This window comes from Trichomycterus rosablanca, chromosome 11 (genome assembly GCF_030014385.1).
Source record: "Trichomycterus rosablanca isolate fTriRos1 chromosome 11, fTriRos1.hap1, whole genome shotgun sequence".
In the NCBI taxonomy this organism is placed as follows: domain Eukaryota; kingdom Metazoa; phylum Chordata; class Actinopteri; order Siluriformes; family Trichomycteridae; genus Trichomycterus; species Trichomycterus rosablanca.
In genome coordinates, this window is record NC_085998.1 from 8,285,247 (window position 1) to 8,307,986 (window position 22,740).

Below are 22,740 nucleotides of genomic sequence, written 5' to 3' on the forward strand. Positions count from 1 at the left end.
AAGAGCTTTAAGGTAGGTCAAGACAGCTACAGGATGCTTAGTGTAGGTGTCCTAACCTGCCTTAAGCTCGTAGTGGAGTAATGTGGCAGTAACTTGACTGACTAAAGATGCAGAGGTCTAATTAAGGACATGGAAAGACTTTTCAGGAGGAGTTCATCCTCAACATGACAAGAGTGGACAAGAATCTAAGAGGCGTCCAAAGAAAGGGATGGCCAGATCATTCTGACAATGCTTTGATCTGAATGTCATTAAAAGCGATAACTAGACCTCTGCAGAAATAAAGAACAGCTCAGGCTTACTAGGTTTAGTTTTCAACAACAATAATGAAATATCTGCCAGACATGACGAATTGCAAGCTGAGACTCAGGTGCCTGAAGGAGGAGAAGACAATATGAGCTGAGTATCATCAGCATAGGAATGGTAAGAGAAGCCATGGAAAAATATAGTTTTACCAAAAGAGTGGCTGTGTACAGAAAAAAAAGAGGACGAAGTAAAAAACCCTGTGGGACTCCAGTTAAATGACTACATGGAGGAGATGTAGATCCCCTTCATGACACCTAGTAAGAATGTCCTTCCATTGCCATCCTGAACCAGTCAGGGCTCTAGAGCATGTGCGACCTAATTTCTCAATGGTGTGACTCAAAAAAAATCTGAGGTCGCACCCAGCCGTTCGAGGGAAAAAAGTGTCCGCGACTCTACAAAGTCTCCCTGTGGTTCAACAACAGACACACATTAGGCCCATATCGTGGTCTAAACCAGGGGTTTTTAACCTTTTTGGACATGCGCCCCGCTCCGTGTGCTGACCGCGAACTTACACACACACACACACACCCGCACGCACGCACGCGCAAACTCGCCATCTGCCCGCCCCGCCCCGACGTCACCAATCGCAATTTACATTTTCATTTACATTTTCAGCATTTAGCAGATGCTTTTATCCAAAGCGACTTACAGGTATGATTGAACACAATTTTGAGCAATTGAGGGTTAAGGGCCTTGCTCAGGGGCTCAACAGAGGCAACTTGGCGGTGGTGGGGCTTGAACCGGCAACCTTTTGATTACTAGTCCAGAACCTTAACCACTGAGCTATCACAAAAAAACATTGCGAAAGCTCTCGACAAGCCAAAATAATTAACATTGTGCACATTATACACATGATGCAATTTTGATGATTAAAAATACGTATTATTTCATGTAGATAATACAGCCCGATCCCATGTGAGCCGATTCTATGAACACATGATATAAACTCGTGGTTCCCTTTAGTAAATCGTAAGCGGTTCTTGCTTTTGATGTAGATGAGAGCAGAAAACGTTACAGAGCCAAAAGTTCATCAGTTACTAAGTTCGTTAGTTCAGGATCATCTGCTTTGACTGATTAAACTTTAGCTCCACAGGCAGAACGAGTCTGACTCGGTTACCTCTCTGTGGTAATAGCAGTGTAATTAAGCCTGAGCTTTATAAGGTAAGCGAGTCACACAGAATGTTCCAGTAACTGGTGTTTATTTAAAACCGCAACATTCATTATAACAGTAAAAGAGATAACTGTGAAAAGAAACTTACGATTCGCATCTTATGAATCGACTCATGACTCACTTATAGCGACACTGTGAACAGAGCATCTCCCACACCTTTCTTAAAGACACACACACGTACTATAACAGCACTCATTGTTCAGTCACCGATTTATCTTCACAGTTAGCCGTATTTTTAATCTGGATAACATTAAACGTGCGTTTGTGCGTGGTCAGCAAGACTAATCAAATATGTCTCCTGTGATGAAAAATGAATTGCTTTAGTTTTAAAAGTTAAAAAAAATCTCATAATGCCACGCCCCCTGGACAGGCACTCGCGCCCCCCCCCCCCCCTTCTTGTTTGTTTGTTTGTTTGTTAAGAATTTAACGTCATGTTTTTTACACTTTGGTTACATTCATCACAAGAACAATAGTTAGGTTCATCATTTCACACAAGTTTATTCCAAACAATCATGGACAATTTAGTGTCTCCAATTCACCTCACTTGCACGTCTTTGGACTGTGGGAGGAAACTGGAGCATCCGGAGGAAACCCACACAGACACGGGGAGAACATGCAAACTCCACACAGAAAGGACCAGGACCGCCCCACCTGGGGATCGAACCCAGGACCTTCTTGCTGTGAGATGACAGTGCTACCCACTTAGCCACCGTGCCCCCCCCCCCCCCCTTTGTAGAATTGTGCTTCAAATAAAGAACTTTATATTGACCAGATTGTTAGTTATTTAGTAGTCAATATTGCCTATATGGACAGCAATTTAAAAAAAAGAAGAAAAAAAAAGTGAACCTGTAAAACTGAGGTGTTAAATGCGATGTGGTCGAAAATTTGGGTGCACCTAACTTTTGTGCTGGTGCACCTAAGAAAAAAAGTTATTCCAAAGTTCTAGAGGATAGACATGAGATAGGTCAAAGAATGCTCCAAAGTCACTACCTACACACCAAACTTGTCAAACCTATGTTTGCATGCTGAAACAGTAAAGTGCATACGCATGTTGGCATCCGGCCTGCCTCGGCCAGCAACGGTCTACATATTTCTTTCATAAATGCAGAAGGACTGGGAAAAAACAGAGATGTTAAAGCGGACAGAACTAAAACATCTGACCAGCACTGCAGAAAAATGTAAATAAGCAATAGTCCACAGTACTTAAACCAAATAGGACTTTAGCTTTATTTCTTTTGCTAAGGCACTCTGTAATAAAGATCGTCTCTTTGTTCCTACAGTCTCTCACCTTGGGTCTCTTCCAGGTAACTTTGCCAATTTGGTTGCCCTGGTAGAAAAGCGAGCGATCCTCAGGGGGAAACAGTGGATCCTCAAACAGCCTCCTGTTTTGCTGGCACTCTTTCTTCAAAGATGCAAACTGCTGCCCCTCAAACGGCTTCACCGAGGAGAACATCCTGATGCTAAAACACAAATAAAAGCACAGAAGGAGAAGGGATGTGAATATAAATCTGAAATATGAAAAGGCTGTCTAATTACAGCATGTAAGGGCAGCGGTAGCTCAGTGGTAAAGGTACTACACAAGTAATCACAAAGTTGCCAGTTAAAGCCACTGTTGGGCACCTGAGCAAGGCCTTTAACCCGCAGTTCCTTAAAATTGTATTCAGTCATAATTGACTAATTTGACCTGTCAGATGCACTCAGAGTCTCTCTTAAGGCGTCCACCCCTGACCAATTTAATATCGATCTTTTCTTCAGCACTGAGGAGAAACTTTAGCTCCTCTCTTCACAACTGCATTGTAAGCTGGATGGGCCCGAAATCCCTCTGACAAACTCCGAAATCTTGTAGAAAGTCTTTCCAGAACAGTGGTTGCTACAATAACAGATTTGTCCACATACTTCTGGCCATAAAGTTCAGGTTAACACATACTAAACTCTTGTAAGTGTAAGAACCTGGTTTTATGTTTGAGATAGGGTTGCCAGGTATTTAGAGAAGTCTGGCAACCCTGTCTGGAATTTGGATGTGAAATTGGTAATGTCTGTAATCACAGTGCACAGTGTGTTTACGGTCACTTTATTTAATTAAATATGTAGTATATCTTCCATGGCAAACATGGATGCAATAAAAAGAAAGTTTTTTTAGTTAAATCCCTTTTTAATCACATCAGTATCGCAACTCATTTTTGGTTTTGCCTGCTGTATTTGGTTGGTGGTGGATTTTGTCCAGCTCTCTTCTCCCCCGTTGCGTAAATGTAATGCAAATGAACAGAAGCAGATAACAGAGACAGTAAAGGAAGCAGAGGTGAAGTTACAGAAGGTCTCCAGTGCAACAGGAATGCTGTGGTATTAATGATGGTGGCTCACAGTAATGTACTTCCTTTTGCGCTTTTAGTCATTTACAAGTGTTTTGGTTACAGACGTTGAGAACGAGGAGCTGTAAAGAAGAGGCCCAATAGACAGAAAGAGACAAAAAGAAATGCAAGCTCATAATGAGCCATTCCTGAGTTATCAGAGTATCACTGTGGGCTTTTGTATAATCATCCACAAGATATTGTGTGGGAAATGTCATGGCAGTGACTCACTAACTGATTTCCTTGCTTTGCTTGAAAATTTGACTATGAATTGCCTGTAGCTGAAAAAACGATCTCCCGAAGAACAGCAGCACGACTTTTGTGAAACTAAAAATCTAATAAACATGGCACTTCTGTTTCATTTTCTTAGACGCGTTGCTTCTGCTCTCTCTTCTGCAAATGTACTTGTAAAACCTGAAAGGAAAGCAGGGATCTGCTCACCACTACAGAAAAGCAAACACAGGCCTGTTGTCTGGTAGATTAGCTGGATGATGAGTGGCCATGATGATACCCGCCCAGTAAAACCTGCTTATGGTCTGGATAATCATCGTGACAGCAAGCAGACTGCTGAAGATGCACAGAGTTTATGGTCGTAAATACTGGAAGCCAAGACATTAAGCATGGTTACGTAAATGGAGTGCTGGTGTTGCTCAGCTGCCCATAGTCAGTGACCACAAGCTGCTTCTCACTGTGAGTTACTGCCATAACAAGAGAATGCATCAATGTTTCAAAACAAGGTCTTAAAGGAATAGAGTGTTGCGAATGATCTTAGCTCTACCCACCATTTACACTACATGACTAAGCATGTGGACATCCTTCCTAATTGAGGTGTTTCAGCCACATCCTTTGCTAAATGGTGTATAAACAATTACAAAAAAACTAATGATATGGTTTAAACTTTATGGCAGCTGTCTGAAGGACTGACTGTGGCTGGTTTGACAAGTTTGGTGAAGAAAATCCAGAGAAATGCCTCAAAACACCTCTGGGATTAATTAGAACGTTGGCTACAACAGGCACACTCTTAAGTCTCATGGAAGGCCTGCTTAAAAAAGTGGAGGCTGTTATAGCTTCAAAGGGGAAGGGTTTCCCATATAAATACCTGCGACATTGGAATGAGTGATCCAACAAGCTAAAGGTCAGGTGTTCACATACATTTAGTGATATAGCATATTTTACATCTCTAGAAAGCGGCAGGGCTCAAAATGGGCTGGTACACTTACTACATTTTACTTTTTGGCATACAGTGACTGTATCTTCTCACAAAAAAGAGTCAGAACTCTTTTTGCCCTCTCATAATGACTGTATATAAAATGTTATTACCCAGGGAGCACTAGGAGACGCTCACCTGTTTTCATTCTATCCACATTTCTAGTTCAAGACAAAGAATGTTAATGCCAACTAATAAACATGTTACCATTTGAATAAGGGGAGTGTCACCACTTGGTAGAACTCTTTGCTCTCACTAAACTCATCTGTTCATTATCAAACATAGCACTTTGGTCAAACAGGTGTGTGACTGGAGCAGGATTAGGAAACAACAGTTCAGAAACAAGATGACAGACACACCTACAGCCTGACAAACCTGTTCTGTTAAAAGCTCAGATCAGTAATCAAATCCACCCATCAGATCAGCTCTCTGCCTACTCTGCCCTTAACGAGGAAAACAAACGTGAAGCAGAAAGCAAACAAAAATGTTTAATACGAACAAAAACAGAATATTGTGAATATATATGTGCAGTCACAGTTACAAAACACCTACATATAATGCATATCGAAGCTTTCAAATCATCGAAATGCTCACTGACCGCAATAAGAATTGTGATTTAATACTGCATATTCATCTCAGGGGTTTCCTCATTATCATAATTTTTACCCCAACATTGCAAAAACGATTAACAAATGACACTTATTAGCTTGGGTAGCGCAGCGTTCTATTACACTATCCCACCACCACCGAGATGCAGGTTCAAATCTCAGAGCTGCTATCGACTGGCATGGCATCCTCACAGACGTGGCTGGCTATGCCTGAGGGCAGGACGTCCGAAGCCCTGCGATTGATTGGTGCACTGTCCAGGGTATTCCTGCTTTTTGTAAAGTGTTCCCTTCCACAACCCCCACCTGAAAATAAATGTACAGCTACATTTGGAACCTCCACTAAACTGGAATAATGATACCCAGATGTGCTAAGTGTTAAAAAGAAAAGCATTCTGCTGTCAGTGTGCCAGCGTTAAATGTGAGATCACATATTTCAAAACAGAATGCACCACAGGGTACTGTGAAATGGAAAGAAGGAATTAGGAAGGACTTGGCAATCTGATACCAATGCACCAGTCTGAGTCCTGAATTATTATAGAATCTGTTTTTGTTAGTTTTATTAATTTTAGTTTACTGGGGTAAGCTGGTCAAAAATACACACAACATTTCTGTTCACAGTCAAGCGAGCTTTACCTTATCATTGGCTTAATGACTGTTGTACAAGAAGGAAGCTGGTTTGTGGCTGATCATACTAAAAAAAAAAAACACCTTTGTTTAACTACATTTCTCTTAGATAGAATATAACCTGTTGATGAAAATACTAAAATAGATGTGGTGGATTTATAATTTTTACCCACTGGATTTTGTTTTACTTTTATTTACACTTAAATCAAGTCAAATTGCTTTTTTGTTTTGTTGTTTGTGAGGACAAAGAAGCCTAATCTAATATTGTATACACAGAAAAGCAGAAAAACATGCACTGTCCACAGTCAAGTGAGCTTTACCTTATTATCGGCTTAATGACTGTTGTACAAGAAGGAAGCTGGTTTGTGGCTGATCATACTAAGAATAAGCAGGAATGTACTAAGAAAAAAAACTACCTTTGTTTAAGTACATTTCTCTTAAACAGATCATGTTGGTGGCTGCTCAAAGCAGCATCTTTTTTACCCACTGGATTTTGTTTTACTTTCATTTACACTTAAATCAAGTCAAATCGCTTTTTGTTTTGTTGTTTGTGTGGACAAAGAAGCCTAATCTAATACTGTATACACAGAAAATCAGGACCAAGACTACAATCTTCAAATACATTAAAAAAAGAAACGTTTTAAGGGTGTGTAAACTTTTGACTGTAAATGCACAACAACTCCTTACAAAAGAAAACAGATACTGGTGTCACATCAAACTGTTCAGCCCTAAATTAAACAAGCACATACATGCATGTACAAACATGTAATCACAGGTAAACAGGTAAAGGAAAGTGTTATGTGATCTGGAAACATCTATTCTGTATCTTAACTCTTTTATCCAATACAACAGAAAACCAAGAAAGAGGAAGAAAGTTACATTCAAGCCAAACACACAAAAATGACTCTGCACATCCGTTCCAGGAAGCCACGGTGAGGAATGAAAGGAAGAAATAAAAACACTGAAAGCTGCTCACAATGTGTGCAAACTAGTTTAATATTTACCTGCACCGTGTCTATATCAGCTCCGGATCCCCCGGGACTGGTGACGGAGTGTGAAGTTTACAGTGTAGTACAGTCCTGTTTAGTGTGTGCTTGTTTGGTTGTGTGTGTGTGTGTGTGTGTGTGTGTGTTTGCGTGAGAGCGCTCGTTCGTTCGTTCGTGTGTGTGTGTGTGTGTGTAAGTGTGTGTGTGTGTGTGTGGGGGGGGGGCACTTTTGGGGGCACACGCCCACACGCGGTCTTCCCTGCTCCTATTGGTTAGAAGGCACCCGCGTTAAATTTGCCTTACAGTGACGGTCGGATATAAAAGGATGTAAAATAAACAGAAAGAGGGGCAGTGGATTAGTTTTACAGAGGCACTGCCATGGATTTTTGGCCCCAAAACATATTACATTAGACCCCACCACACCACCTCAGGCCAGGCCATACATTGTCATTGTCTATATTAGTTTAAATGTCTCTTTAATGGTACAATTCTTCAATGGAAAATTCTTTTCTCTATTCTTAATTTGGCAGTTGTAGCATAGAGGTTAAGGTACTGGACTAGTAATCAGAGGGTTGCTGGTTCAAGACCCACCACTGCCAGATTGCTGCTGTTGGGCCTTGAGCAATGCCCTTAACCCTCAATTGCTTAGACAATATACTGTCACAGTACTAATGTAAGTCGCTTTGGATAAAGGCGTCTGCTAAATCCCGAAAATGTAAATGTACTTTCCTTTTCTGCTGTTTTTGACAAGCAGATGAGACATGATGCTCCACAGCGTGGCTCAGTGGGTAGCACTGTCGCCTCACAGCATAAAGGTCCTGAGTTTAATTTTTAGGTGGAGTGGTCTGGGTCTTTTCTGTGTGGTTTGCATGTTCTCCCCCATGTCTGCATGGGTTACCTCTGGCGCTCCAGTTTCTTCCCACAGTCTAAAGACATTCAGTCAGGTTAATTGAAATTAATACATTTGCATTTTTGACATTTAGCAGACACTTTTATCCAAAGTGACTTACATATGTAACAGTATACAATCTAATCAATTAAGGGTTAAGGGCCTTGCTTAAGGGCCCAACAGTAGCAACCTTGCAGTGGTGGGGCTTGAACTGGCAACCTTTTGATTACTAGTCCAGTACCTTGACCACTAAGCTGCAGCTACCCCTATAAAATAAAATGCCCTGTCACAGTTCATGGGACCATTTTATGTGACTACATAGGAAAATAAAATATCCTATTAATGATGAATGTTTAGGGTGGACTGGTGGCACAGCAGTCTATTACTCTAGCCCACTACTGCTGGGATCTACATACATACATGATTGGCTATGTCTGGGGAGGTGGGGGGTGTATTCTAGAGGTAGAACCTGGGATAACTTGTGCCTCGGCTAACAGCAGACACATTGAGTTAGAGATAAGTAGTTGGGTGGAGTTGGTGGGGCTCACGTCTGACCGAAATGCTGGCTGGTGGTATTGCAAACAAGCATTTTAGCTAATGTAAAAAGCAATACTGACATCTAAGGGTAGGCTAATCACTGTGGTTAACAAGCTAAATCACTAAGCACATCACATTTAACCTACACTACATAGCCAAAAGTATGTGGACATCTGAGTTTGTTGTGTGTTTACTTACTCTAGTAGGCTAATGTCTGTTAAATGAAACCATTTTTACTGAGTAGGAAGTGCGATATGAACAATTTATTTTAAGGTTCAGATCTACCCAGATTGTGCCTCTAAACCCACATGTGGCATTTATTTTCAATATCTGAATGTCTTAGTGATGATAGCTGCAGTCAGCTAGAAAATGAAAGCATATTAGGATTAGTTTAGCAGACTTGTTTGGAATGGCACTGACTGAGATGAGTCCAAGTAAAAATCCCAAGAGGTTGAAGTCTGGTTCAACAGAAAACAACCTGTGTTTTGAATTAAGTCCTTCGGCTTCAACATCAGATGCTCTATGGGTGTACCTGTCTCACCAAACCATTTCTGTGAAGAGCTTAGTAATCAATAATAATAATAATAATAATAATAATAATTAATAAGCTTTATAGAAACACTAACTAGTATTTACCATTCCTGTATCAATCAAGTACCATTCCTTTTTCCTCTGAATTGGCAAAATGTTAATGTTTAATCGTGAAGCACGAGATGGAATTTAAGGTATCATGTGAGATTTGTACTTTACTCCTTTTATAGAAACGACACATCCTGCAACAAAACTAAACCTTCTTCAGTGAATAGACTGTTTAATGCTGCTCTACAGAGGTAAGACTTAATTACATTTACCAAAAAATATCAACAAGCAAAATGAGAAACGTTAAAACTATTGCTGAAAAATGCAGAGAAATAGTTTTAGTTGGCCTGGTGAACGTTCTAAATTCTAACTGCTTTTCGAGACCAAGATTAGTACTAATCCTAGACTTGCTGTAAAAGAAACTTAAACCATACACAGGAAGGCTGTCCAGATAGTGTGGGACTGTCTGACTGTGTATTTTAAGGTGTCATTGCACATAAAATAATAAAAAGGTTAAACTGAGGTAATAAGCAAGAACTCAACGTTCTAAAGCTATTAAAAGATTTGGATGAGGAGGGAGATGAAGAAAAAACATAGAATAAGAAATCATAAACTTTGACATAAAACATTTGTTTATGGACTACCAATATAGATGAGAGATGAGCACCAAAAAATAAGAGACAGACTGTCAAAAATGACATCAAAACACTGGAGGAAAAAGAGATCCACTGTAATAGCCAAAAGTGTCTAAACAACCATTCTAATTATTGTATTTAGGCATGCTTATTGTTACACCCGTTGTCTAATTGTGTATAAAATCAATCATATGAAAGAAATTATATGTTTTCATCTGATGTTCCAGCATGACTGTGCCCTTGTGCACAAAGCAAGGTCTATAAAAACATGGTTTGACAAGTTTGGTGAGGAGGAACCTTGTGGCATTCACAGAGCCCTGACCTTAACCCTGCTGAACACATTCTAAGTATTAAATTGAAATGATAATTACAAGCTTCTAGTCCAATAGTAGTGCCTGACCTTACAACTGCTGTTAAAATAAATGGGTTGGATATGGGGATTATTTAAGTGTTTTAGTAACTGGCCCATTAATATGAAGATTTAAATAACTAGTTTAAGTGATTACAGATGTGACTTTTGAGAATTACATTTTGATATATACCAGATTTGTAATTAACATTACGGTATTGCACATTGATTCAGATTTAACATGGAGCTGAAGCTATTAATGATGTTTCTCCCACTTTGGAGCGTTCAAACATCTGTTGGATCTGCTGACGCACCGAGCCGTGATTCACTGCAGGTGAAGCCTGAACTTAATGTTGATGTTCTATTAGGAGGAGCTACAGAACTACAATGCAGAAATAAAACGAGTGAAGGTAAATAGTACATTTGCTGTACAATGATTGTTTAAGATGAAGAATTTACACAATATTATTCATCAGGTGTATAAAATAAATTATAGTATATGGTCTGAATCAGATATATGCTGCCAACAGTTTGTAAGTGAAATTCCTCTTACAGCCAGTGTTTGTTCATGTTTGTCCACATTTTTATGACATTTGAGCCTGTTTACCTTGAAACTACATTTAAATTAAATTAAATATTTTTTTCATTTTTTGTGACTGATGCACCTGTAATTTGGGCACCCACTATTAGAATGTATTGGACATTTGTTAGTTGCCTCATATTACTTTGAAATTCCAAATATCAACGTTCTTTTCTACAGCTAATACATGCTGTGAATTCAAAACAAGTCCAGCAGGTTCACCTGTAAAGCTGTGATTGTAACTAAGCTGTGTATTTAGAGTGGCCTATTACACAAGCCCACCAAAGCTGAGGTCCAAACCCGGATCTCAGCAGTGCTATCGGCCAGCTGTGCATCTACACAGACATGATTGGCTATGTTTGTAGGTTGATGGCAAAAGCATTATTAAACTGTCTGGAGTATTCCTGCCTTGCACTCAGTGTTTCCTGAGAAACCAGAACTGCAGCAACCCTGACCGATAAAGCGGAAAATGAAAATATTTCAGGAAAATGAAATATTTATTTCCTTCCAATCATTTAAGAAAATGAATTGAAGTGGACCAATGTTGTCATTGTGTCAGTGTTAAGCACAGTAAGAACTCGGCTCTATTCTCTATATTGTCTTTGGACTGATTTATCATGCATCTTCTAGCTAATGCTGCCACACTGATTCTATTTTCTCCACCTGATAGAGGCACAGTATCATAGGTTCATGTTCTTATTTTCTTTATGGCTATAAGGAGAAACAAACTGCAGTTTTTTTAATGTTGTATGTTTATTTTCTGCTATTAAAAATAGTCAAACATAATTGGACCTGTTTAGCTTTCTGCTAACTTCATGTACATGAAATTATGGTTATTATAGTTTATCATTACATGTTTGGCTGCTATTAAATACAATGGCAACAATATTATTTTTTAAACCTAGATTCAGGTACTAAAACTTACATATCAAACTATGAGAAAAATACCAACACTGGTTAGTTAGCATTTATTTACCAAGCTAGCATGCTATTTAGTGAAGGCAAAAAAGAACAAAAAAACATTTGGGTGTTTCTAATTTACATATTTATTAATATAATGTAGTATTTTTTAAAGATGATAAATGGGAAAGCATTTTTGACTTTTCTCAATAATTAAAATGTTAACAAACATTAATATTATATGTAAAATATTCAGCTAACCTATTTGTTGTTATTGTTTACTCTGTAGGTTTGGTCAGGTGGTGGCAGACACCTTTTGGGTCAATTAGAGACCAAAAGCTTAGCAACACTGACCCTATTCAGATAGTTAATGGAAATCTAAGAATCAGAAAAGCTACTGCAAGCCATTCTGGACTTTATCAGTGCCACCTTTTGGACAGCAGAAGTACAACAACTACAGTCATTCCATATCGGGTCAACATAGAAAACAAAAACAGCCACAAGATGGTGAGGACCAGGATGAGGAAGGCCACAGAGAATGAGGCGTCTGCTGGTGTTTCAGACCAGCATTTTGCTGCAGCTGTATCATCATCAGTTTTGGTGACTTTTATAGCAGCATTTACACTCGGTGCGTTCAGCCAGCCGTATGTCATCAAGTGTCTGAAGAGAACAAGAGACAGAATGTGTAATAAAAATGCTCATCAAGACAGCACCACAGATCAAAAAGAGAATATAAATAAACCATCACAATTAAAGGTGTTTTTTAGAAGGAACCTTCACTCTGAGGACACTGTGGACTTTTCAAAGTCGCCAGAGTCCATCGAGACTCCTGCTAACAGCAAGACAAATCCAGACCAAGATGGATTTACTGAAATCGAACTTGAGATAAATGACAGGTCAAACAGAGAAGCTGATGATGAATCAGATAAGCAAACGGATGAAGGAGGACATGAGCAGGAGGCAGAAATTACTCGCAAGCAAGCGAAACGAGTGAGCAGAGTTATTAAACTGTACAACTACGATGAAGAAGGAAACCCATACAGCCACGTTAAAGAATCTGAGATTGAACCTACACCCAGACAGAGGGTCATGTCACTTACTAGACTCCAGAACATCATGAACCAAGCGGAATATCCTGATTTCTCCACCAGCTCAGACTCGGGTGAACCAGATAAACCTTCTAGCTTAACTTGAACCCAGTCTGGATGTTTCATAGACTTTTATTTAAATTTAAGCTAAGTGATGAATTGTTTTCTTATCCAAAAAAATTGATCAGCCAACACAATTGGTGTTTGGTGCTCTCTTATACGGAGCTGTGAATAATATAGCTAACAGGTTGTGGATGTCAACTTATAGATCACTAAAACATCAGCAAGTCTCTGAAACTACCTATTTATTCAACAGGTAGTTCTGATCATGCAGCCGGCTTTACTGTTATTTTAGATAAAGTTTGTTTTTTCACTATACCTATATCACTCTGCTGACCATGTTTCAGCTTCAGCGAACAATTTACTTATTAGTTAAAATAACTACATAATTAATTTATTGGACAGTATAAGTCATGTAATTTGAGGTGCACACTTGATCAGACTATGAAAAAGAAAGTGACATGAGCAGGGTACATTTCAGACCCATACTGTCTTTCATCCAATATTTTAACAGGCATTATTAGCCTGTTGCCATGAAGCCCTGTTTGATACACAAGTGTGTAGTCCAGAGTTGATGTGATTATTATCTAAGGCAAACTGGGCAACATTTTGCTTCATGCTTTTATTTGTGTAACTTTGATCCCACAAGATATATCAGTTTGGAAATTATTACAAAACACTCCCAACAAATCACAGTGAATCAACCCAGGAGCTATAATTTCTCTGACAGTGACAATTCATCCAAGGAAGTCACAATAAATCTTAAAAATCGTGTAAAGAATCGCTGATGTTTCCTAAGATGTGGTCAGTGTTCATGACTCGCACAATACAAATAAAGCATTTAGTGGTAAGCTCATACTCACAGTTAAAGATGAAACTTAGTTTTTTGCTGCTGGTTCAGGACCTGGACAACTTGCCGTTTGAGAAGGAACAATAAATTCCACTATCAGACATTCCCCAGGGAATGAAAGTTACTCTGTATGTAAGATGGGTTACTCAGCCTGTATTTTAATCCCTAAAATAACTGCTGTTTCGAGTGGCCTACACAAAGTCCTGACTTGAACCCAGTCAAAAATGCCATTCTTCTGAATAGACAAAACAATCCTCCACAGTGATGTCAAGGACAAAAAACTAGTTACAGAAAGTGACATGTCTGTGTAGATCCCTGACTGGAAGATAGCAGCACTGAGATCTGAACACAGATCTCGGCAGTGGCGAGCTAGCGGTCCCACCTTTATGTAATGTTTGGTTAAAAAGAAAATTAAACCATTCAGACTGACGAGCATGCAATTAAAGAAGCAAACGAGGGAGGCAATTACTTTTTCACAGCATTAAATGACTACTGCTGTTTTTTTCTGACTGTCCTGTATTAAGGGGTCGCCAAAGCGGATCTGTGGTGCATCCCTGACTTGGAACAGTTTTTACCAGAGACCCTTCCAGATGCATCTCTCCTGTTTTTATCCAGGCTTGGGACAAGTGCACATCACAATGGGTAGGCTGTTTTAGCCATCCTCCTCCCTCGGACATTAGCCTATTATGTCCATACAGATGCCCGAAAGGCTGATAGCACCACTAAGATTTAAAACAGGCTCTCAGCAGTAGTGGGTTACCGTAAATTTCCGCTGTGCAACCCGAGCACCCCTAAATGAGGACTGCCGTACCACTCAAAAATAAAAAGGGCTAATTTAAATGCCCCAATATGGAAGATCATCCATATCACACAAATGTGTAATTCCATACAATTGCTTTATTTTCTTTTGAAAACACTATAAACAAGGTAAAACAAAAATATTACATGAACAAATGACTTCTCTCCACCAGACCATACAACACTGGCAATAAAACTGCTGTGAAAGATGTAACACACATGAAATCAGTTCCCTCCTGATCTGATGGTTTCCTTTTTAAAAGTAAATTAACACTGTGAAAGTCTGTGGGTAGCGACGGATCCACCTGCAACTCAACAAGCGTGATGGCAGTCCTGGTTGTGTGTGTGTGCGCGTGTGTGATGTTTTGGACTGGTGATGATGAGGGAACGGCTTCCATTGATGTGCTTTGCTCTCTTTGCCCTTATATTTTACACGTGTGGTCAGGTGGCGCTATGAAGTCAGTCTGGCTTTATACCACTCCACAAACTCGTCCAGCATCACCGGCCCTGATGGAGAAGAAGACAGGAGGTTAGTAAAAGAGTGGCTGGTAAATGCAGCGCTGGCTGACATATCCTGTAGGTGGACATCTGACTATAAGCTAGTTGAGCATCCTGTTCCAAAAGCATGGGCACCACGGATGTGTGTCTCCACTGAACCACAGCGAGACCCATTATCTCTCACTTGAAAATTTTAAACAGTGGGCAGTCAACCCAGCAGTGGCCAGTCTGCTCAAATTTTTCCAGTGAAATCACAATAAATCTTAGAAAACTTGTGAACTGCAGATGTCTCTGTCCTAAGCTGAGGTCTTATTCCAAGACCAAGGGTACTAATAGAGAGTTGGAAACCCTTAGCAGCTATAACAGCCTCAACTCTGGTAACTTCTGGAAATGCTTTACACAAGATATTGGAGTGTAGGCATGTAACGATTCAAAAATTCCACGATTCAAATCGATTTGACGTGTAAAATGAATCGATATTCACTTTAAACAGCAGGGGGCACTGGCACTATACACCTCGCCTGGTTGACGTCACTGGCGCTATTGCCTGGTTGCCAGATTCGAGGGTTTTCTGTCTATTTGGGCTTAATTTAAAATTGTTTTGCATAGTTTGAACCTACCTCAGAAATAAAAGGGCATTCATTATTTAATTAAATAATAGATAAGCACAAATACAGTATTTTATTTTATTTTTTTAAGAGAAATTATAAAAGGAAACTGTCATAATTTGTCCTCAATTTCAGTTTTAAAAAAATCTAGAGAAAAAAATCGTATCGTGAACCCAGTATCGTGAATCGCATCGCATTGTGGGTAGAGTGTATCGTTACATCCCTCTTGGAGTGCATCTGTGAAATGGACAACCGTAACTGCAGCACCCCATAAACCCCGCCTTCATGGCTGGGTGGCACAATGGAAGCCACTCTTAAGTAAAAGGCATAAGACAGCTCACTTGGACCTTGATAAATGGTACATAAAGGATGCTGGCACCATAAGAAAACAGATTCTTATCAGAAAATAAACTCTCCAAGCAAAACAGGAAGCACCATGTCTGGTCAAAAACATGCATATAAGTCAAAATAGACAGTTCATAGCATTCAATGAGTGACTGATAACCAATTGTACATGAAGTGTGTTGAACTTACAGGCTCCGTCCTCATCATAGTTAGTGAGGTCTGAGTTTACAGTGCGGCTGAACTCTAACACGTTGTACCACTGGTCCTTGTTCATCACCTTATATTTGGATTGCTGAAAGAAGGGAAAAGAACAGCAGTCTAAAAACAAGTTTAACTAAATGTTCCAAGACTTGTAAAACCCTGGACTCAAGATTAAGCTACACTTAATTCTGTCTGCTTCTGTATTTTTATGGGTCACCACAGCTAATCATTTTGGTATGCATACATGATTTGGCTCAGTTTTTACAATGGATGTGCTTCCTGACACAACCCTACTTACTTTTTGCATTCAGGCTTGGGACCGGCACACTGGCACCCCGTTCTTAGACATAGCCGGTCATGTCTGTGTAGATGTCTGACTAGTTGATAGCACTGCTGAGATTTACAACCCAGGTCTCAGCGGTAGGGGTCTAGTGTGTTTTACCACTGCACCACCTGAGCTGCCCTGTCTGCTTAGGAAATTATAAAATCACCTGCTTGCTTTCCTGGAGATCTTCTGGGTTCAAAATATACAAGCTTTAATTTGTTTTATAGACTATTAATTTGGGGGAGTAATAGGTTTTTAAATGTTATTTCTTTTTGTATCATGGCTTCATAATTACTGGTTAGCAATTAGGACTGACTCATCTGGGGACTTCTCTGATCCTATATAAATAGGGCTAGTTTGACTGCCACAAACAAAGAGTACATGGAACCATGGTCTTGTCAGGGTTGGTAAAAGAAACCTCAAGTGATTATAAGAAAGTAATTAAAAAACCAGTCAAAAACAGGTCTGACACAAATTAGAGTCTGCTGGAATGTTGGTGACCCTGACCTTGGTCCAACAGGCTTTACATTGCTATGGGCTTAGAGGCTACTGTGCAAGAAAGAAGCCACTGCTTCAAAATGGGCTAAGAGGAGATTTTTCCTTGCACAGCATGATGACATTACAGAACTCTCTACACCAAAGAAATACAATACATACAAACCTCCAAAAACTGATGAAAGACAGGAAACAGGGGCCACGTTCTTCCAAGAATCAACGCCAACATTGATTTAGCAGTGTCCATGTCTAGACTACGCTGATCTTTATCCTAGACACACAGAGCAAAACAATCAGGAATATCTTTAAAAACAGTGTCTGAGCGTATACTCTCTATATAATAACAAATTTAATTTGTGTTTAATGACCCTACACATACACAACATGAAATCTAAATCTTACCCTGGCAAAGTCGAAGGCATATCTGTAAATGTTCCTGAACGCGGTTGCATCGTTGAGTTGAGAGCGCAGGTAGTCGAGCTTCCCTTGTAACCGCTCGGTGCAGTCACATCTGGTTCGGTGAGAAGAAAGCAAATGTTAAAATGAAGCCGAATCTACAAGTCTAGCATTAAACTACTGAGGTTTCTCTTACTGCAGTGAGCTCATTCCCTTCAGCCACTCTTCTTTAGTAAAAAATCCCATATTTGGTGCTTCTAATTTCCACGCTAAGACTAACATGACAATCTAGAAAAAAAGAAAAAAATACACAAGTCAAAGTATTATATTTAGAAACGCAGGCCTGGTTAGACCAGATACGATATGAAACTGCTATGTTGAGCTCTGAAGGTGTGCTATTTCGAGTCAGCACAAAGCACTACAGTTTATCTGGTAAAAAAATTTAGCTACGGTTTGCAGTTAAACAGAAGCCTGAAAAAAGATGGATTAGTGTTTAAAAGTATTTTAGGTTTCTGCTTTCTGAGCTTTTTGGCTGCTCCCATAATTAAATGTCACCACCGCAGATCATTCTGGTCCAAGTACATGCTTTTACACCAGATGTCTTTCCTGAAGCAACAATCCTATTTTTTTTGGTCTTGGAACCGGCACTAAGAATGTACTGACAAAAGCATCTCCCATTGGTTAGGCTGTTTCGGCCCCCCTCCACACAGACACAGCCAATCATGTCCATGCAGATGCCCAACCAGCTGATAGCACCGCCAAGAATCAAACCCCAGATCTCAATGGTAGTGAGATAACGCACTTTTGACACTGTGCACAAGAATAGCTAAAATATAAACATGGTAACACATTTATGGCTAAAAGGCCCAGAAGATGTCTAAAAATGCCTGGTGTAACCAGACTTTAATCCAGATGGTTCTAATGTTTGTAAGCATTACAAAACATCCTTACATTCTCTGGCTCTACTCCGATATCTTCACAGAATTTCTCCATACCCTCTGGTCCTACCACATCATCTTGCCCTGACAGAAAAAAGAAAAAGACTTAAAGGCAAACTTCCACAAACAGAGCCTTTATACAAATTTATAAACCAATATTATCCACTACAAGGCCAAATGTATGTGGACGCTTAAGAAATTCCCTGCAAAGGATCAATAAAGTATCTTATCTATAAGATTTTTTTCCAAAATATTTAATTCCAAAATCATGGACATTAACATAGTTCCCTTACTTTTGAGGTTACTTTTCAAGATTTGTTCAGTCAAAATAGCATTTGAGCATCCCACAGGTGTTTAATTGGCACAAGGTGGGGATCTATGCAGACGACTGAAGTCAAACAGGTCAAACTACAGAGTTTTTTATTCTATATACACCTTAGCAATGAGGATGCTGAAACATCTGATCTCAGTATTAAGAGGGGTGTCCACATATTTTTGACCATATGGTGTGAATGTGTAAGGTATCATGTAAAAGCAAATAAGGAAAGATGAATACCTGCATACTCATAAAACCATGCGAGGCACTTTTTGCTGGAGAACTGATCTTCAGGGTTTATCAGTCTTCCTGGAGTCTGGGTTCTACAGTAGCTGGAACAGGTCAAGAAGAGAGAAGTAAACAAATGAGTCTGATCAATCAATCAAATACAATCACACAGGCACAGACATGCACACAGAGGAGAAACACTCACACAAATGCACACAGGTCAACTCAGACCCACAGACCCACACACACGTCCCTACTGCAGTCCCTGCCAAACACAAATCATATCAACACCTGACACTGGGGGAAAGAGCTCTGTGGATTACTGGGGGTGAGTGACAGGGTATGAACATCTGTTTGCAACACTCAATGGCTTTTTCACAGCACAGTAAAGATACCTTAAAGGGTCAAACAGCCTACCTGGTAATTTTGCACTTCCGGATGCTGGGGTCTTCTGAACCAGAGGACTTTCTTTTCTTTTTTACAGGCATAACGGGGTTTCCAAAGGGGTGATTAAGTCTCACAGAATCTAAAACAGAAAGGTAAAACGTTGCTGAGAACAGAAATATGAAAGAAAAGCAGACATGTTCCATTAACAACGCAACTGTACCCGTGTGTACTCGGTCACTCTGTCCATTCACGTCCACGAGATTCTGCAGACAGAGTACAGAGTACATGATAACTAAATTACAGCATTCGTTACTGGGCTCTAAAAATAAATCAATAAAATTACTGATTCCACAAAGCAATTGAAGTGACCCTAAAGTGCAAACTGAAAACATTTTTTCAGAAAAAGTATTATAATAATAATAATTATTATAGTAGGCTCATCTTTGGCTTCAACACAAAAAGCACATTCCATTTCAAAATAGCCTTTTGACAAATCTAACTGCATTCTAAGTGGATGTGATGTATGCAGCAGAGAGAGAATTTAAATGTATTAAATTGGGTGTAAACACATTAAATTCAACCTGCAACTACCCCACTCCAATTTTCCATCTTTGGTTTGTGGTTATTCAAAAATAAATAAATAAAAATGACAGCGGACATCCATTAGCTTCACCAACAATGCTTTTAGCCTCATCTAGTGGCCGACAGCAGAACTGCATTAAGTTCTGAACCATCCAAGCTTTTACTCAGTAAGTGCAAAGATCTGGTGTGCCAACTAGGAATCTAATAAATTTAGTGTTTGCAGTATTTTCGAAATCAAAATCAAAATCACTTTATGCAGTAACAATATCATCGTGATTAGGGTCCCTGTGGGTCCTGCGCCACTGAGCAACACGGAAACATATCCAAGGTAGAGAAACATATCCTTGCATATTTTTTACTTGCTCACATTTAAAGCAACTAATCTAAATGCAAAGTACAGGAGATGGGAGGAAAACATGGAGAACATGCCCTCCTCACAGACACTGCATCTGTGTGTCATATTTATTTACCCACAGTTAAAAAGCACAAAAAAATACAGTAGAACTGCAGCACCCAGATGCCATGAACAAATAAATGCTCCATTAAATAAATATGTTTAATACATTTAAACTGATTTAAATTATTGTTTCTCTTATGAAATGGGATGAGCTGATTACATTTCTTTTAGGCATATACACAGTATTTTTTATATGTAAGATTTTCTAGGCACACATACAGTACATGTGTGTATTGTGTATATGTATATACAGTACTTCTTGTTCCTATGTTTACTTGTTGTATGTGTAAGTTTTATTACATAAAATGCAAAATGGTGTAAATAGGAATAAATACACAGTTAGGGCTGTGCTAAAGCACTGTATAAAAATATTTTTGAAAATGTATGAATTTTCTATATATTTATTATGTAATTTAATCTGGTCATCAAACAGCACTGTATGATTCTTAGGAGTTTAAATCATGGACTATAATTTCACTTATTCAATGCATCTCCTATTTCACCACAACCCCATTACTTTGGAAAAATGAATGAATAAATTAATTTTTTAAAGAAATTAAATATTTTTAAAAAACAAATCCAGACAAAATACTCTAGAATGTAGAATGTCTGTATACTCCATTATTGTGACTATTAGAACAGCATGGCACCACAAATTATTCTACAGATACTCATGGGACTTACAAGTCTGTCCAGTGTTTGGGACACGTTCTTTAGGTCCTCCAGTCCGTAACGTTATCCTTTAACAGAAAAATTGAAAAGCCCATGTTAAACACATTTCTTGGTCTTAACATTATCTATATTTACAAATGTAGATCTCTTTTATCCAAAGAGACTTACAATTATGACCATATATAATGCAAGCAATTAAGAGTTAAGTGCCCTCCTCCGTGAACTTACAGTGGCACTTAACTGCTGAACTAATCCTGCACACTATATATTATAATTATAACCATACCTTACACAGCTAATGTTATCACAATATAATAATTATACTAGGCTAATTGTGTTGTTCAGTTTACACTACCACCAACACTCTGAATCAAATGTGCACCAATCTGATCCAGAAAGCTCTTCAGAAACGGTAGTTACTCATTACACAAGGTTAGTAAGTTCACAAGTTTAATGTCAAGCACAGTGTTGGACAATTTTGTATCTCCATTTCACCTCACTTGCATGTTTTTGGACTGTGGGAGGAAACCAGAGCGCCCGGAGGAAACCCACGCAGACACGGGGAGAACATGCAAACTCCACACAGAAAGGACCCGGAACGCCCCACCTGGGGATCGAACCCAGGACCTTCTTGCTATGAGGCGACAGTGCTACCCACTGAGCCACCATGCTGCCCCACATTTGCTCAATAAGTGCTATATCTGGTGTACCAACTACAATCTGTGATAAATTTAGTGTTTACAGTGTTGTCAAAATCCAAATCAACGACTTGTTCTCCATGCAGTAATAATATCCTCCTGATTAGGGTCACTGTGGGTGCAGTGCCAACACTCTGAATCGAGTGTGCACCAATCTGATCCAGAAAGCTTCTATATGATATAAGTCACTGTTTGCATTATAGGTCACATTTATTAACCACTGATGCCAAGTCATGGTGTTATGTTTCAGTATCAGGGCAGATACAGGTCGGAATTTGGCACATTTGTTAAATTTAAATCATATTAAAGCACATTTTAAAATTCTGTTCAACTATCAAAGGAGCAGCAAAATATTGTGACTAACTGCCAGGTTTAATGGGTTTATTATACAGGTGTAGAATTATTCATGAATGCAGTTTTCTGTTTACTCTAATATACTTAATTTTTATATTATTCTGAATCTATATGCGCTAAATACTTGTAAACGATAATCGTTATTTTAATATTGTGAATAATAATCGCGATAATCAGTTCAGTATCGAGCAGCTCTGTGTCGTGTAACAGACCCTCAATACAAAAGATCAACAAATATGAACAAACCCCCTCACACACCTGCAAATAAACAAATCTGGCATTTTAATACCCAACCCAATCAATATCGGGAGTTATTTATATTATATCATGTGTACACAGTATGTAAAGTATTATAAATAATTGAGATGATCAGAACTGTGTGTTAGATGAGAAGAGCTCAGGTCAGTTTGTGTTGTAGCAGCTAAACTTAGCACCAAGGCTAACCTAGCACAAATGCCGGGTAGCTATTAAAAACAAACAGCGATTAAAATCACTTTAATTTAAAGGGAACCCATTAATACAATCAGTGTATGTATTATTATAAACACCGTTATAAAGTACAACGTTGTACAAACCTGAAAGTCAGCGTTAGGAGAGTCTAAATCAATAAGTTCAACTGCTTTTCACAACAGCACAATCACAGTCTGACTGAAGTTAGCAACGTTAGCCGCTCAGATAACTGTAACTAAAGTGGCATCTTCAAATTAAAGGTTCCTAACGGCGACTAA

The 22,740-nt window shown here is 39.1% G+C and overlaps 2 protein-coding genes across 2 annotated transcripts in view; both read right to left on the reverse strand.

The window, feature by feature from the left end:
• capn5a (calpain 5a) overlaps positions 1-7,358 on the reverse strand; it is a 32,435-nt gene extending 25,077 nt beyond the window's left edge. The window contains exons 1-2 of the mRNA XM_063005109.1: positions 7,266-7,358; positions 2,763-2,934 (exon numbers count right to left, since the gene is read on the reverse strand). Coding sequence (XP_062861179.1) covers positions 2,763-2,927 — 165 coding nt within the window. The 5' untranslated portion in view covers positions 2,928-2,934; positions 7,266-7,358. The remainder of the gene's footprint in view (positions 1-2,762; positions 2,935-7,265) is intronic.
• Positions 7,359-14,593: 7,235 nt separating this feature from the next.
• On the reverse strand, positions 14,594-22,675 carry dcun1d5 (DCN1, defective in cullin neddylation 1, domain containing 5 (S. cerevisiae)). The gene is made up of 11 exons (XM_063004413.1): positions 22,588-22,675; positions 20,973-21,028; positions 19,470-19,512; positions 19,280-19,388; positions 18,875-18,966; positions 18,332-18,402; positions 17,577-17,668; positions 17,387-17,495; positions 17,151-17,255; positions 16,153-16,255; positions 14,594-15,019 (listed from the first exon to the last, which is right to left on the reverse strand). Exons 4-11 carry the CDS (start codon positions 19,348-19,350, stop codon positions 14,964-14,966), a joined length of 699 nt encoding a protein of 232 aa, XP_062860483.1. The 5' UTR covers positions 19,351-19,388; positions 19,470-19,512; positions 20,973-21,028; positions 22,588-22,675; the 3' UTR covers positions 14,594-14,963.
• Between the last annotated feature and the right edge of the window lie 65 nt (positions 22,676-22,740).